The sequence below is a fragment of the Mixophyes fleayi genome, chromosome 11 (genome assembly GCF_038048845.1).
Source record: "Mixophyes fleayi isolate aMixFle1 chromosome 11, aMixFle1.hap1, whole genome shotgun sequence".
Taxonomy (NCBI): domain Eukaryota; kingdom Metazoa; phylum Chordata; class Amphibia; order Anura; family Limnodynastidae; genus Mixophyes; species Mixophyes fleayi.
In genome coordinates, this window is record NC_134412.1 from 23774577 (window position 1) to 23791711 (window position 17135).

Below are 17135 nucleotides of genomic sequence, written 5' to 3' on the forward strand. Positions count from 1 at the left end.
ACTAGAAGGAGTTCCGGCAACATGTAGGTCCCTATCTGCAGTGTGATATATTAATATGTTTGCAGAATGAAATGTGTTTTATGTATTAATAAATATTTTATAATTTTGTAAATTTTATAAAGACTAAAGAGGATTCTTTTATTAAAAACAAGATCCTGTCAGTGCACATTATATATACTGTATAGTCAATCATCTAAATTATTCTCACAGCGCTGAACTTTTTCGTGGTTTCTGTATAGTTTATTAAGTATGCAAGGCTTCTCTGAACAGCAACATTGAAGGATTGGTGTCTATTTACTTAAGTAATAATATTATATATACAGTGGTCGAAGTGGACTTGTATTCGGTGGTATGCTATACCGCCACTTCTACTAACGTCAAAATATTTTTTTTTATCGGCAATCAATCATTTTAATCTGTAGAAAATGTAGACACCCAAGATTTGCTGCTGAATATGAACGTAAACATTGGTGGTGGGGGGCACCTACCGGCTCTTTAGCCTAGGGCGGCACGTAAGCCAAATAAGGCCCTGGCGGTACGTAAGTGCTCTTGGAAGAACTGCCTGCTCTCTCAGGTATCCGGGAGGTCTACCACTAGTTTGGGGATTCCTGGACATCCTGGGAGAGTCGGCCCTAACTAGCATTGTCATCATGCCAATATTTTACCACTCTGGCCAATAGAAGGATATACAGTTCCAATATTATTAGTAGTACAGAAGGAGACGAAGAGTAAGAAACGGTTGCAACCTTAGTTGTGACCTGCCTGGTTGTTACTTCAATCTTTACATAAAATTCACCAAAAAGGTAACAATTAAATTAACTTTTATCTACAAAGAAAATCCGAAATTATGAAAAATCGATTGCAAAATAAACAGACTTACCTTCAACCCGCAGCTGGAGATCTCTGATGGGAGCACCACCTTGCTGACAGCAAGTGATTCCAATTGGAGAAGTGTTCGGCTCTACAGGCTGACGTCATTGCGACGTCTGTCAATAAAAATCTAAAAGCGGCAATGTGGGGACCCCTAAGGTTAAGTGTTTAAACACTTAACCCGACATTGCCGCTTTAAATTTCTATTGACCGACGTCGCGATGATACTTGTCTTGTACTAGCGGCAAAAGCACAAAATAGTCACTAATGCATTTTTATCTAGTTAGCTCTATTGTCCACATATTGCTGAGGGTGGGATTACCTCGTTTCCTTATAGCAGCACCTATATTAGATCACACATATCCGGTAAGGTGTAGAATCAGTCTCTGTACAGTGCTGTGTCATATACTGGAGTTATATCAATAGAGTTATAATAAGAGTGGAGGCGGAGAGACTACTAAACAGAGATGAAGCATCAGTTCTACCAAACGAGATCAGCCAATATTGTGCCATTGTCATTTAACTCTCAGGAAAATTAGTTCGCTAATGGTTTCAGGATACCTACCTGGTGTAGTATGAATAAATCCTTTTAGGATATCTAAGACACCACTGTACTTGATTAGAAGCATAACAGAATGTTGGTCACGATACTGTCACTCAGTAGGAGTATAAGCATTGTACTTGTTGTAGGGACACATATGCAGCAATATCAGACAAATATATCCAGTGATATTGCAGTCGGTGTGGACAGTTATAAAAGTACAAATACTGTCCCTGCAGCTCATGTGGGAACTCTGTTCTGTGTTCACCAATGAAACAGGTGGCAATCTTAGTGATAAGAGATCATACCTCCCAACAGTTGAAGTTTGTGAATCAGGGCAGTGAGGGCATGCCACTATTTTGTGGAGAACCGCCTCAGAAAAGCGACGTGGTCTTCCTGTAATACGGGTGGTCATGTCGGATTGGAAGACTTATGTGAGCGAGTTCTCTGTACAGCACTGTGGAATTAGTGGTGCTGTACAAATAAATAGATGATGATGATTGGGGCGTGTCATGTTCCCATGGCCGTGCCTAACACTGCCAGCCAACCCCCCTTTATCTCCCAGTGTAACATGCAGCAGTGACAAAAAGGCCTGTCCCCTAGATTTGGCACTGTCCCATCTTAATTGTGACAGTAGGGAGGTACGCAACAGAGTCTATGAAGTTTTTAAAGGTATGCTCCTTGGCCCGAGGTGGCCGTTCTAATTTTCTGAACATGCATAGGGGCCGGCGCACAGTGAAGCCCAGTTTCAGTGCACTGCATCAACTACAAAAGGTCTTGTAGGGCTGGCTTAGTTCTTTGACTAGACTATAAAAGAAAAATTATAAGTATGAGCACTAATGTCAGCCAGTGCCATTGTCACAAAATGAGCTTGCTATCACCTAAACCAGCCTGTCCCTCATTCCTCACAAAATGTGGAGCATAATATGGACTTTTTATAGCCCATTTTATGTTCCCCAGCTCACCAGAGTACAACTGCAGTGTACATGTGGATAAAGAGACATTGTAGCCATGCCTATATAGAAGACTTTTTCACTATATGTTACTCATTGTAAAAAATATATTTTGCTTATTGTACATTGTTGATATAACCGTGAAACGGTTATTCATCATTCTTAAGGTGAAGCCAGGTGGGTTATGGGTAAGGATCAGGTGGGGTCCAGTTACAGGATACATGTGAGGGGGTTTTAGCTACATTAATTCTCCCCTTCCTTTCTCTACAGGAAGTTCTGAACAGCTGGAAGTAGGGCTGTCTCTAAAAGCTTGTAAGTGGTTAATTTCAGGAGGGTCTGAGTGCTACCCTAGATTTGGAAATGGGGAAGGCCAATTAGTATCCATTGTCTTCCACAGGACTATCCCAGACATCTTGTTAGGGACACAGCAGGGGAGCTACTGTGGAAGGCCAACACATTCCCCCTCCATCCCACTGGTCCAGCACCCACTAATGTTTAAGAATGAGAGAACCAGGGGTTTGCCTGGGGTGGGGACCCTGGATAATAGGAGCCACTCCGGGAGGGATGTGGGGTGGTGCTATTCTGGGGATTGATTTCTGGAAAATAGAGGGCTGGCTGGTGTGGAGTTTCTGTTTTCTACCAGCAGACTACATCTGCAGCAGAGATAAATCCATGGGTCTTGGATTCTGCAAGTCAGGACAGCCAGGTGCCTGTAACTCCTTAAGCTAGTGGGGTAAGGGACAGATGATGTGGTAAACTTGCCTGGTATTTATTTGCTGTCTGTATATAATATTCTAGTGATTCTTTTTATTACAATAAATGTATTATTGAACTAACTGCATTAGTCTGAGTGACTATAAGACACTAGTAGGTACTGGGTAGGCTTCCCTTGCATAGTAAGACAACCCTGGGTGACCATCCAGCATGAAGTAGGTAGGATTGGGCCAGATAAACCTGTTGTCTTCTCAGACATAATCATCGGCATGCAGCCTGGCAGAGGGAAGTAAATGGAGAAGGCGACAATCACATGTTACATGGATTGAATTCAGGAAATCAGAATTATTGGCAGGTATGCCCTTTGTGTACAAATTAATATAAGCTTAATAGGAAACAACAAAACACTTGTTGTTTGAAAAATACACTAATATCCGCGAGATAGATTTTTATCAGGGACAGTGTCCATGTGGTATAGCAACCAGATCCCCCAGGTACAGTAAGGGGCCAGTTCAGTTAGCCGAGGGGTGCATGCAATGCAAGAGCGAAGGTCATTACCAAAGCACCACACGGTAACATACCAAGTGACGCTTCTGAGGTTATTCGGCGCTAATTAAATCAGCCCAAAAGTGGGTTCTATCCCACAGACCAAGTCACTGAAAAATACTCCCGTCTCAGTCTGTCTTTATCTACGCTACAGCTTATCACTATATTACTTTTATCACTATCATCACTTTATTTTGTTTTGCTGTTTCTACATGATAACATTTATATATTCACATTTTATCTTGCATCGATACCATCATACATATGAGGCGTTAAGTTCACTTTAATGGTTTTGCAGAACACTGGCAACTTCCTGAACAAAAGAGCAACTTTCAGTACAAATGTTAAATATATATTTTTAATGAGGTTGAGAACCAGTTAAAAGTACCCAACAAAATCAGAGACCTGTGTTAAAAATGCACATGCTTTTCTTTCTGGAAAAAAATACAACACAACATAATAACAAAATAAGTCAATAGCATTATAAATATGAGTGGTAGTGGTACTTAGTACCACTGAAATGAGTCATACTAAAGTCAGAAAGTATCTCATTACAGTACTCTGCATATTCCTGGCTTACATTCATAATATAGGAAGACTAAGGGGTACATTTAAAAAAGTCCAAAAAGGGGAATTAGCCTTTAAAGTCTTAGAGGTACATTTACTAAACTGCGGGTTTGAAAAAGTGGAGATGTTGCCTATAGCAACCAATCAGATTCTAGATGTCACTTAGTAGAATGTACTAAATAAATGATAACTAGAATCGGATTGGTTGCTATAGGCAACATCTCCAGTTTTTCAAACACGCAGTTTAGTAAATATACCCCTAAGACTTTAAAGGCCTTTTTGTACTTTTTTTCTTTTTTAGGGGTTAAAGGTTAAACATATTGTGCAAATATAACCCCTACCCCAGCTAATCTGTAACCATAGGTGCCAGGCTCTGAGTGCTTGAGTGCCCCCAATATTTGGGGGCATATTGAGTCTACAGCCAGCTGCCCCCACCTGCTCATTCTGACATCATGGGGTATGAACCAAGTAGCACAAATTACGCTATTTTTTTATTCAATGCTGATGACGTTGACAAGATGATTCAGTGATGGGACCAACTATAGACAACGGACATGGTAGAATTTTCAACAGAGATAGATTCTATATACATTCTACTAGAGGATGCATAGAACAAGTGGCTACAGATAGGATAGGGCTTAGCCTATCAATATTATCAAATTATTATGAACCATTGACAGTATTGGCACAACGCTACTCAGTGATGTCACAGGTATTGGTCCGATGTAAACAATGGATGCCATCAATGTGTTAGGCAATAGGCACACTGTAGTTCTGGACTTAGTTCATTTCAGATTTCTCCCATTTTATTTACACATTTTGCTTGAAGGATTAACTTTTCCCACGGAGAAGGTAAACATGTACATTGCTTCTGAACATGGAATGAAGGGTAACAATGTCCTAATGGATAATTAGATAAGAACAGATAAATAAAGTGAGCTTTAAAAACTCCACTCATTGATGGTTGAGCAGAACCGACCTCCGTTCCCAGTGTGGCGGACGACATAAGTAGTGGTGATGTCCATGGTCTTGGCAGTAAAGTTTTGCACGGAATGAGGTTATATTAGCCTAGAAGACAAAAACACATATCAGTAAGTGGATATTAAACAACATTATTTGACTGATAAATCTCTGAAGATAAAGTCGCTCAGTTGTCATGAAAACCCCTAAAGAATTTATTATAGATATCACTTATATAATGGAATGCATATATGCAGTTCTCTAGGGTACCAGCAGGGGTCACAGTGGTTGGTGTCCATCCTCAAACTGGTTGACTGTTGGAGAGGTTTGCATGGTGACTGGTAATGTAATCTTGTCATTGAAATCCCATTTTAAGCCTCCACATAACAGTCATCTATTCATACATATGAAAGTGATAAATGCTCGTCCACCGGCCCGGCCATCTGGAAATGAAGGTCTTGAGGAGCTCCTCCCTCCGGACCTCTTACCCTCCAGCTGCTGCAATTGGATAATAAGCGCACAGGCTCCTCCCCTGGGACAGCCCACCAGCCCACCCACGAGCTTCTCCAACCCAGTCTGTCTGTACTTGGCAGCAGTCTTCACTGGACAGTAAGTAATTGGCGATTCCTTGTATTATTTATGAAGAATAACTTAGAACAGCCCAATAAATAAAACTCAAGGATTTTTACTAAAAATTTCAGGTTTCTCAAGATATTGCCGTATAATATTTTAATAGGGATTAATGATTATAAAAGGAGCACACTGCAACTGCTCCCCCCAACCCCCATCTTCCCCCCTACCAGAATATTGGAGACTTTGGAGGCTATATTGGACCAGGATCGCTAAAGAGATAACACTAAGGACACTATGGAACTAAAGACACTATTGGGGAGAGAACATTGTGCTGCGCACATTGTCTGCAACTACAGTAGGAATCTACTTTCAAAAATGAGCGGAGATTCCAACCATAACATTGGCACCAAGTGTCTCCGTGGACGTTTCGGAGACACCGCGTGCCGAAGTGAATCTCCCCCAATGGGTGCAAAATTTGGGAGCATAGTAAATTTAGACACACAGTGACAAATTAAAGTCAAAGAAGCTTTTAATTGATTTGTTGCTGAGTACGAACGTAAACATTGGGGGGGGCAGCCAGATCTTAAACAGGAGTTTCACAGAAATAGTACAGCATACAGCTGGCCAACCTGTGGCTCTCCAGGTGTTGTAAAACTACAAGTCCCAGCATACCTTGCTAGCTATTACCTGACTATCTAGTAGCAAAGCATGCTGGGGGTTGTAGTCTCACAACACCTGTGGGCGAATGTACGAAGGAGCGATTTATGCAAGTTGTCGGAAATAGTCGGCTTTGCAGGGAAAATTGAAAGTGGCGGTGGCTTGTAAAGGCAAACTTGCCTTTACAAGCCATCGCCGCTTTAAATTTTCCCTGCAAAGTTGACGCTTTCCATTGACTTGCAGAAATCGCTCCTTCGTACATTTACCCCCTGGAGAGCCACATGGTTGCCAGGTCTGGCACACGGTATTGAGTAACTTGTGAATGATCTTCTTAAAGAAACAAAGCTTTTCTTCCATTCAGCCCTCCTAATAATGTCTATAAACCTAACACATGTATGTTCAAGGAAATAAGATAAATGTCTTTCATACATTTTACACATATTTTAAATGAAATCTTAGCTATGGCTACGGCGCTTCTCCTTATCTGCCACTTACCGTACTTAGAGGCAGGAGGCGGTTTAGTAGTTTTCACCATTTCACTCTCTTGAAGGGCGTCTACTAACCAGGAAAGTGCCTTACCGCAGTATTCGACCTAGAAAGCATATATATCATTACTCTACATGCAAATATGTGCCACATTACTCTCTTTTTATTAAAATGGTGACTGGATGGAAGCTATACCCAATCAGTACTGGAGGAGTTAATGTGAAATAAACACATGATGCTATGTCACATGACCTCATTTCTCCTTATTGCCTCAAAGCCTTGAATGAACTCCTGGGGGGTGGCCGGAAAGTGACAGCACTAGTGTGCCAAGTAACTGGATAGCCCAGGTGTACATTGCGTGGCCACGCTTGTGTCCTCCCCTCCCCTTCCCCCTCCTTCTGCAGGTCACCTTCCCAAGAAGGGGGGACATTTATAACAACCGCTGCACAGAAGAACTGTGCAGAAATAGATAAGCGGGAAATTAATGGACAGAACAGCCCTATAGTTATAAAAACTGCACTGACGGTTTTTATAAATGTCCCCCAAGTACTTGCTTTTAACAACCCTAACTATGCATGCTTTATAGTAGCTAAAAACTCATATAGCTTTTAATTAACACTTATAATTAACACTTGTACCTCTGTTTCCAGTGCTTTCAACCTTCGGTCATATTCCTTGATCTCATTCAGCTGCTTCAATGCTATGTCAACCCTACAGGAACAATAAAACGTGGTAACAAACCGATATCTGACTTTTAATAAGTTTCACCCAATAATTGGGAGAGAACAGTTCACCTTGATCAGAGCTGCAGTCATTTCCATTTGCCTTGCAAGATGGTTTGTCAATCTGCCCCCTGTAACTGGATTTACTTCTAACTATAAGTGAGGCCCACAATATTTGTAGCTAAAAGAGGTATTTGCAACAATCATTGGACATAAGTGAAAAAAATAAAATAATTGGCAAAACAAATTGGATGTACGCATATCAGTTATTTATATAGCGCCACTATTTACTCAGCGCTGTACAGAGAGGTCGCTCACATCAGTCCCTGCCCCTTTGGAGCTTACAGTCTAAATTCCCTAACATACACACACACACACACACACACACACACAGACAGACTAGGGTCAATTTGATAGCAACCAATTAACCTACCAGTATGTTTTAGGAGTGTGGAAACCAGAGCACCCGGAGGAAACCCACGCAAGCACAGGGAGAACATACAAACTCCACACAGATAAGGCCATGGTCGGGAATCGAACTCATGACCCCACTGCTGAGCAGCAGAAGTGCTAACCACTAAGCCACTGTGCTGCATATAAAGGTTTGTTTGGCTGTATGTTGGCCTCAGCCGTCCCACTTTAAAAACTTGTCCAGACACAGACACACAGGAGTGGGCTGACATGAAATATGTTGCGGTTAGTTACTGTTGGCCTCAGCCGTCCCACTTTAAAAACTTGTCCAGACACAGACACACAGGAGTGGGCTGACATGAAATATGTTGCGGTTAGTTACTGTTCCAAGTGGCTACAGGTTGATCTAGTCCATGTGTACCCAGTCTTTAAGACTGAATACAATAAGTGCTCTGACACTACTCCAACCTAAAACGTATTACCCTTTATAAGCTGTTTGTGTCTGAGAATAACACAAAGATTAATTATGTAAAGCAGAATTTTTGCAGGAACACTTGGTTATTTCATCCCATCATCTGGGATGCACCGTTAAGCACATGGATTAGCAGAAAATGTGATCATCAGCCTTTGGAAATAAAGGTTTCATTTGTTTGAAAAAACTATGTGGAGAAAATGAGAAAGGGTTCTCGGGAATTCTAAGAATTTCACTATATGCTGAATATCTACCATCTAACCGTAAGTGTAATTATAAAGAGGTCAAGTGATGCCTTAGAAGAAAAATCATCTGTATTTCTTGATGTTTACACAAGATATGGGGATATTTTAACAATGATTTTGAAGGACGTCCACATTGAATAGATTGCATGTTATTTTGTCACGAATGATGTGTTGGATCATGTGATTATGTTATATAGACACATTTGGGCCTGATTCATTAAGGAAAGTAAGGCACAAAAAGGAGTAAGTTTTCTCCTGGTCAAAACCATGTTACAGTACAAGGGGTGCAAATTAGTTTATGGTTTTGCGCGTAAGATAAATACTGGCTGCTTTTTCATGTAGCACACAAATACTGGATAGTTTTATTTGTACACTGAAATTTAAAGTTGATCTAGAACACGCCCTACCCCAAATATAAATCTGTCCCCACATTTTAAATGTACCTCCCCCTCCAATGCAACATGGTTTTGCCAAGGTGCAAAGTTGCTCATTTATTGGCTTTACTTTCTTTAATGAATCAGTTCCGTTTATGTTTAATTGGGAGAGCGCTGTACAGTGTTCTTCATATTTGCAATATTTAGCTCACTGTGCAGCGGCACATTTAGATCTCTTTAGACGCACTCCTTTGAGCGCTGAATTTTAGTAATTCTATATCACAACATGCACTAGAGCAAGGACTGGTCAACCTGTGGCTCTGTTGTGAAACTATGAGCCCCAGCATACTTTGCTAGCTATTAGCTGGCTACCTACAGGCAAAGCATTTTGGATCTTGTAGTTTCACAACACCTGGAGAGCCACAGGCTGACCAGGCCGGCATGGACAAACTGCTTGCATGTGCTCATAATGAAATGCGCTTCCGGTGGATGCATCTTTTCCATTCATAAAAGACCCCATTGTGTGTAGCAGCTCTGAAGGTGAATATGGAGAGAAAGAAACAACTGCAGTTTTAGCGATACAAGGTGGGATGGATGTTTTGGTGTCTGTGATGGAGGAAGGAAGGAGTATACCAGCACAATTTACTTTATAACAAAGTTGCACTGGCAGGGTATAACCCAACAATGCAATTTAACCTATATCAAAATTTCAATAGTGTGTTTAGCCATCCTTCAAACCGTTATAAAACTGTTTTCACTGACTCAAATGAAGCAATGTCCATTGCTATGAAATACATACATGCCAACTCTCCAGGAATGTCCGGGTGGCTCACAAATTCTGGGTAGATCCGGGAGATCTGGCATTTCTCCCACATCAGAGCCGGCATGGAGGTGTGTATGGGTGGAGGGGGCGGGGCTTTGCAAATCGTGTCATTTTGGCCGCGCCCACAGTGATATAATGCCTGCTTTGGGTCTTTTTAAAAGACCCAAGAGAGGCATTACGTCACTGGGGGTGGGGCCAAAATGACACGATTTGCAAAGCCTCCCCCCTTACCCTACACCCCTCTTCAGTGATATATATCCCTATAGCTCTATCTATACATATACATATACACATATACACACACACACATATACACAATTATTATTATTATTCTCTGCCATCGCGGCACAGTATAAAATTCACTTTCATTCTAAAAATGTGACCGCCATTGTCTCAAGCGTTTAAGTAGCGCTGGTTTCTTTAAGTTCTTACTTTTGGGATGTCCGTCTCAGGCGCTCAGTGTCACTGTCCCTCTTCTGCTTGGCAATGTTCACCAGGTAGTTCTCTTTCTGAACAGCTTCCCAGGTGAGCATCCTGCTGTCTAGTGGCTCCTTTAACTCCAACACTATAAACGACAGTGGGGATATTTAGTTAACGGCAAGTGCAGGACAAGAAAGTCCGTCATTTAACTCCACCCACTTCGTCGCTAGCCCCACCCATTTATTTAATACTTTTCACCCATTCTGATCAGGGACAGGAGTTGAAAAGTGTTCAGCCAAGAGGCACCAACCATTTAAAGAGTGTCTAGCATGTGTCATCATCTCTATTATTCTGTGAGTTAAAAGTGTAGTTAAATGTAAAAATAAATGGTTGATAAAATGTATTAAAAATGTCTTGGATTTATGAGCCGAATAAATAACTGCAGCTCTGATATGTCAGATCTCTTCCTCCAATCACTATCTATTAGGAAAGACTCACTGAAATGTCTGATCTTCTGAGACTCCACCTTGCGGATCTTGCGCTTGATAAAAGTGTGAATGTGGCTGAAGATGATGAAGGGCGGAGCCAGCGCTGGGCGGTTGTGATACTCCACGATGAGGTTGTATCGCTGGAATTTCCAGTAGATATCACTGTTACCTTGTACTTTGGAGAAGGTGTAGCTGACGGGATGAAAGACACAAGACAATGAACAACGGAACCACGTGCACCCAGTTTTTGAGAATGAACAATATTAGTATATATTGAGGATATTTTACATACCACAAATACAGCAAATATGTCATTTATGTGTAATACTTTCAAGCCTCCTTTTTTTGTCCCTGCTATTGTGGAACTACATGTTCCAGCATGCACTGCCAGCAATGGACTGGAAGTGGATGCTGGATGCTTGTGGCTCAACAATAGTCAACGAGTGCCAGTGCATGCTGGAACATGTAGTTCTACAATAGCTGGCAGTAATTCCACAATACTTGGGCCAAAGCTGGGGAATCACATGTGTAGTAATAGTGACTCAGGTTGGCTATAAGTAGGGACTATACTTCAGATATCTACTGTATTTAATGACACATTAAGTAATATAAGAGAGGCCTTTCACCTTTAGACCTGTGTACAAACCGCTAAGCCCCAAACCTTCACAATCCATGAACCAACGCTGCATTAAAACAATTGTAGCCACAGGCTGGGGATGGTTAGATTGAAAGACCAGCCCTCCCTGATATTAGAGATGCTCACTGACCCCCGTGAAGTGGTTTTGGTTTTGGATCTGGATTAGCTTCGTGTTTTGGTTTTGGCAAAACCTTCCTCGTGTGTTTTGGTTTTGGATTTTTTAGGAAAAATCCTAAAATCACATATTTTTGCTCTTTTTTTGTTCCTACATCATTAACCTCAATAACACTAATTTCAAGTCATTTGCAGTCAATTTTGACCACCTCACAGGTCACAATATTATTTTCATACACTTTCGGACAAATACTGCAGCGACATGGCTGGATGGTAAGTGACAGAGCAATGACACAAATACACAGCAGTTCCTAGCACATCTAGGACACATTGGCACACAGCAGTGGTAGAAAAAAAAAATGGAGGTCCGCGATCCCTCCCACCCACCGTTATTTTGGATCTTAAAAAGGAATCAAAAACTTGCGAGATCCGATTACGTAACAATGACGTTTTGCCTTGTTTTCGTGCGAAAGTACCGGGCCGGCTCGGTTCGCTACTCGGATCCCCTAAGTTCGGGTGTGTTCGGTTCTCGAGGAACCGAGCCTGAGCATCTCTACCTGATATACAAACACACATCTGTGAGTACAAGAGACATTAGTCTTGGTTCCAGGTACAGCTCTGTATCTTAACCTTGAAACAAGATATGGCTGTGCGTGAGGAGACACCATGACAATTTAATCAGGTTTACCATTACTTACCAGGAGTTTTCTATATAGCACATCTAACTCTTCCTTTTATTCTACCTTTGTTAACCTAACGGGTATTGTTTATTTGTTTTTCTGCAATCAGCTTCAACCAACAGGGAAAGCCTTATATAAATAATGCTTTTTATATATTAAGATATTAAGACTTATGTCTGGATATACTAATATATATATATATATATATATATATATATATATATATATATATATATATATATATATATATATATATATATATATATATATATATATTAGTATTTTTGGAATCGGCTTGAGAAGATGATCTGGTGCGTTATCCTGCAGGAAGTGGTCATTGGAAGATGGGTAGACTGTGGCCAAAGAGGGATGTCCATGGTTAGCAATAATACTCAGGTAGGTGTGGCTTTTAAAAAAATACTCAGTTAGTATAAAGGGGCTTATGTGTACTAATAAGTCATTCCTTGCACCATTACACAACCACCATTACCACCACCACCAGCCTACACTGTTGATACAAGGAAGGATTGATCCATGGATTTAAGTGGTTTACGCCAAATTTTGATCCCATCATCTGCATGCCGCAGAAATCGAGATTTGTCAGTCCAGGCAACGTTCTTCCAGTGTTCAACTGTCCAGTTTTATTGAGCCTTGGTCCACTGGCCACGGTCACCGTTTTCTGTTCTTAGCGGACATGAGTGGCACCTGGTGCCGTCTTCTGTGTTGCCGTAGGCCATCCACTTCAAGGTTCAATGTTTAGAGATGCTCTTCTGCATACCACCCATGGTTATTTGAGTTACTGTTGCCTTCCTGTCAGCTTGAACTAGTCTGGCCATTCTCCTCTGACCTCTCTCATTAACAAGGTGTTTTTGCCCACAGAACGGCTACTCACTGGATGTTTTTTTTGTTTTGCGCGCCATTCTCTATAAACTCTAGAAACTGTAGTGCATGGAAATCCCCAAGAGATCAGCTGTTTCTGAGATACACAAACCACCCTCTGTCTGGCACTATCGATCACTCCACGGTCAAAGTCACTTAGATCACATTTCTTCCCCATTCTAAAGTTTGGTCTGACCAACAACTGAACCTCCAGACCATGTCTGCATGCTTTTATGCATCAAGTTGCTTCCACGTGATTGGCTATCAAGATATTTGCAATAACGAGCAGGTGTACTTATACACTGAGTGTATATATATATTTATATAAATAATGTTATCCAAAACATGATAGAATTTTACCTCCCTCCATTAGTTACCTAAACATAGCGATCAGCAGATTCAGCAGAAGGATGTTGGCAACGAGCAAGAAAACAACCAGAAGGAGAATAACCAGCCAATTGGCAAATGTGTTGGGACATGGGGGCAAGATTTCATTCATGATGGCTAGAGGGTCATCTGTGCAGTTCTTATCACCCAGTTTTCCAGCTGTGGGGAAAGAAGTCATAATGATGCACATTACACAAGACGGCTGCAACACTTGGTGTATAATGAAAACGGCATGTACAGTGGCAGTTGCCATTCATTAATTAAATAAATAAAAGCTATTAATTTTGTGCCAATATAGAAGTCTACAAATGATATTTATTATTATTATTATTATTGAGCGGATTGTCTGCAGCCGCCACACCAGACATCTCTCAGACAATTCCCTTCTTGACCCTCTCCAATCCGACTACCGCCCCCTCCACTCCACCAAAACTGGCCTGGCCAAAGTTACTTATGATCTCCTATCAGCCAAATCCAAGGGTCACTTCTCCCTACTCATCCTCCTCGACCACTCCGTTGCCTTCGACATCGTAGAACACCCTCTCCTGCTGCAAACTCTTCTCTCTCTCTCCCTCTCTGGATCTGCCCAAGCCTGGTTCACCTCATACCTCGCCAACCGCTCCTTCTCTGTATCCACATCCGGTTCTTCCTCCACACCCTCCGCTGTCCCTGTAGGAGCCCCTCAGGGCTCTGTTGTCGGCCCTCTACTCTTTTCTCTCTATACTTCCTACCTTGGTGATCTCATCTCCTCTTTCGGTCTTCAGTATCACCTTTATGCCGATGATATTCAACTCTACATCTCTTCTCCTGACCTTTCCTCCTCCCTCCTCTCTCATGTATCTGACTGTCTCTCTGCCAACTCCTCCTGGGTGTCCTCGCGCTTTCTCAAAATAAATATCTCTAAAACTGAACTCATTGTCTTTCCTCCCTCCAGACTCCCATCCCACCAGGACCTCTCTATCGGTGTTAACAACACCACCATCTCCTCTGTCACCCAACTCCGCTGCATGGGTGTCAGCCTCGACTCCTCTCTCTCTTTTGTCCCCCACATTCATTCCCTTGCCCAAGCCTGTCGCTTCCAACTACGCAACATCACCCGCATCCGTCCTTTTCTCTTTCAGGATGCCACCAAAACTATCATCCACGCACTCATCTCCCGTCTCGATTATTGCAACCTCCTCCTTACTGGCTTCCCCCACTCCCATCTCTTCCCCCTCAGCTCTATACTCAATGCGGCCGCAAGACTCATCTTCCTCTCACGACGCTCCTCCTCTGCCTCCCCTCTCTGCCTTGCCTTACACTGGCTCCCCTTCCCCTACAGAACCCTTTTCAAACTTCTTACCCCCTCTTACAAAGCTCTCTCCCACTCTACTGCCCCTTATATCTCTAACCTTCTCTCCATTCACACTCCTGCCCGCTCCCTGCGCTCGGCCAATGACCGCCGCCTCTCCTCCACTCTTATCACCTCTTCCCATTCCAGAATCCAAGACTTCTCCCGTGTAGCCCCTTCACTGGAATAACCTCCCTCGTTCCATCCGTCGCTCTCCTAATCTGTGCTCCTTCAAACGCGCACTCAAAACTCACCTCTTCCTCAAAGCCTACCAACCATCCACTTAACCCCCTCATCTCCTCTGCTCATTCTCCCCTCTCTTCTCCCAGCCCCCCTCTTCTCTCCCCCTTGCCTCTACTGGCTCCCATTGTGCCTGTTCTGTTTACCCTCCCTTAGGGTGTAAGCTCATATGAGCAGGGCCCTCTTCCCTCCTGTCTCCACACCCGTTCTTCTGCAACGCCTCTACTGCATCAGCCTGCCTGGAGTTTCTGAAGTATTGGTATTTTTTGTTTATTGTTCTATACTGTTTCACCCTGTATAGTCTACTGTTTGTACGGTGCCGCGGAAATCTTGTGGCGCCTAACAAATAAATGATCATAATAATAATTATTATTATTATTGTTAATAATGTGCAGTTAATGTACATTACCTTAATTTTCTCATTCAAGAATTTTATATTTGATTTTAAAATTACCTTAACCAGATCTTAGAGCAAGTAGCCAGCACAAAAATTAGCAGCCCAATATCAGCCTTTTGCCTTCCAATTGCATATGGACAGAAAAAATTATTTCTACGCACATGTCGTTGAATGTAAAACAAAGGCTCCAACACAGAGACGCATGTAATAAATGTAATGACATGTAATAAAAGCAGTCCCGATCGCCCTCACTCTAGTCTTTATTACCACTTCCACAAATGACAAAACTGAATTGTATTTCAGAAGATACACAGTAAAGTTTACGTTAAAATAAATGGGCTGTTCCACATGTCCCAGCATGCACCTGACACCAAATAAATGTCAACAGTAGTCTATGGACTGATTCTGGCAGCAGGCACCCAGACATGGAGCTTCATTTGGGTGAGGGGCTACTCTGTCTTTTTTTAATGAAAATTTCTAGTATGCAATAGTGTGAGCAAGGTAGTAGATGCCCCTACATGAGGAACTGTAAACTCTCAAACTATTCCATGGCTTTATATTTAGTTCTATTTTTAGATCAGATCTGTGTTTACCCCAAGCATCGTTATATTTCTTAGACTAGTGTCCAAAGACCATATAAAAAAAAACCAGTGTGCTTTTCAAGCCAGAAAAGTTCTGACGCTCCCGTACGGAGACCTCATAGCGAATGGGACATAAGCGTTACCATGGGAACTTCAGAACACTGCGCTTTTAACAAGAGGACTGTTCTTTCTACTATTACTAACTGCAAGCTTCTTCCAAGCATCTGATTATCGCTGTAACATTACTCCTAAGCTTCCCCCTACCAGTTTTAAAAGGAGGCTCGATAGTTTTGAGAGTCTGGTTGAAATTCCCCTCAGTTCCTGCACATCCACTCCTTTCTAAACCAGAATTTGGTAGGGTGACAGAAGCATTGCGGACTAAAATGTGTGCAATCTGTGAACATATAGGGACGCGCATTTACCTAGAGTGAAGCATATCTTACGACAAGGCAGGTAGAAGGAATGAACAGAGTGGGGTCCACCACCTCCCACTAAGGCTGCCACCAGCACTAGGCTATGATAGGCTGGCTTGTAAAACTATAAAGGAAATCCGCAGTGTGGGGTCCCCCTGCCATAATGTCAACCAGCCCCAGCCTTTTCAGCTGAACTGCCTGGGGGAACCGGACTAGAAAAAAAATAATTAAAGTCGGAAATTGAGCTATATATAAGTATAGATATTATACAATTTTTTCCTTACCGTCAATCATATCCATTTCAATCTGACCAAAGATCTGTAGATAAGGCCTGTAGAAGACACGGCGGAATATCCAGCTCAGACGCATATCATTGGGGTGTAGGAGACCCTCCGTGGCGACCCCATAGGCTATGAGCCACACAAACAGAAAGAAGAGGAAGAAAAAGACGTCCTTCATCTATGGGAGGGTAAAGACACAAATGCTAAAACATTATTCTATAAAGCTGCACTTTCTGGCTGTAGGGATTGAATTATAAGGATTAGTACAGAAACAGGGTCGGACTTGGCCTCCGGCGGACAGGCTATCCCCCGATAGGCCCAGACCCTGATCGCTCCCCTCTTCGTTGGTGGGGGGAGCGGGTAAAATACGGGTA

General features: G+C 42.2%; 1 protein-coding gene across 3 annotated transcripts in view; it reads right to left on the minus strand.

Annotated features, from left to right (window-relative positions):
• Positions 1–3968: 3968 nt before the first annotated feature.
• TRPM4 (transient receptor potential cation channel subfamily M member 4) overlaps positions 3969–17135 on the minus strand; it is a 98885-nt gene continuing 85718 nt past the window's right edge. For all 3 annotated transcript variants that reach the window (XM_075190745.1, XM_075190746.1, XM_075190747.1), the window contains exons 19-25: positions 16765–16939; positions 13510–13678; positions 10833–11014; positions 10347–10479; positions 7506–7578; positions 6877–6973; positions 3969–5259 (exon numbers count right to left, since the gene is read on the minus strand). In XM_075190745.1, coding sequence (XP_075046846.1) covers positions 5255–5259; positions 6877–6973; positions 7506–7578; positions 10347–10479; positions 10833–11014; positions 13510–13678; positions 16765–16939 — 834 coding nt within the window. In that variant the 3' untranslated portion in view covers positions 3969–5254. The remainder of the gene's footprint in view (positions 5260–6876; positions 6974–7505; positions 7579–10346; positions 10480–10832; positions 11015–13509; positions 13679–16764; positions 16940–17135) is intronic.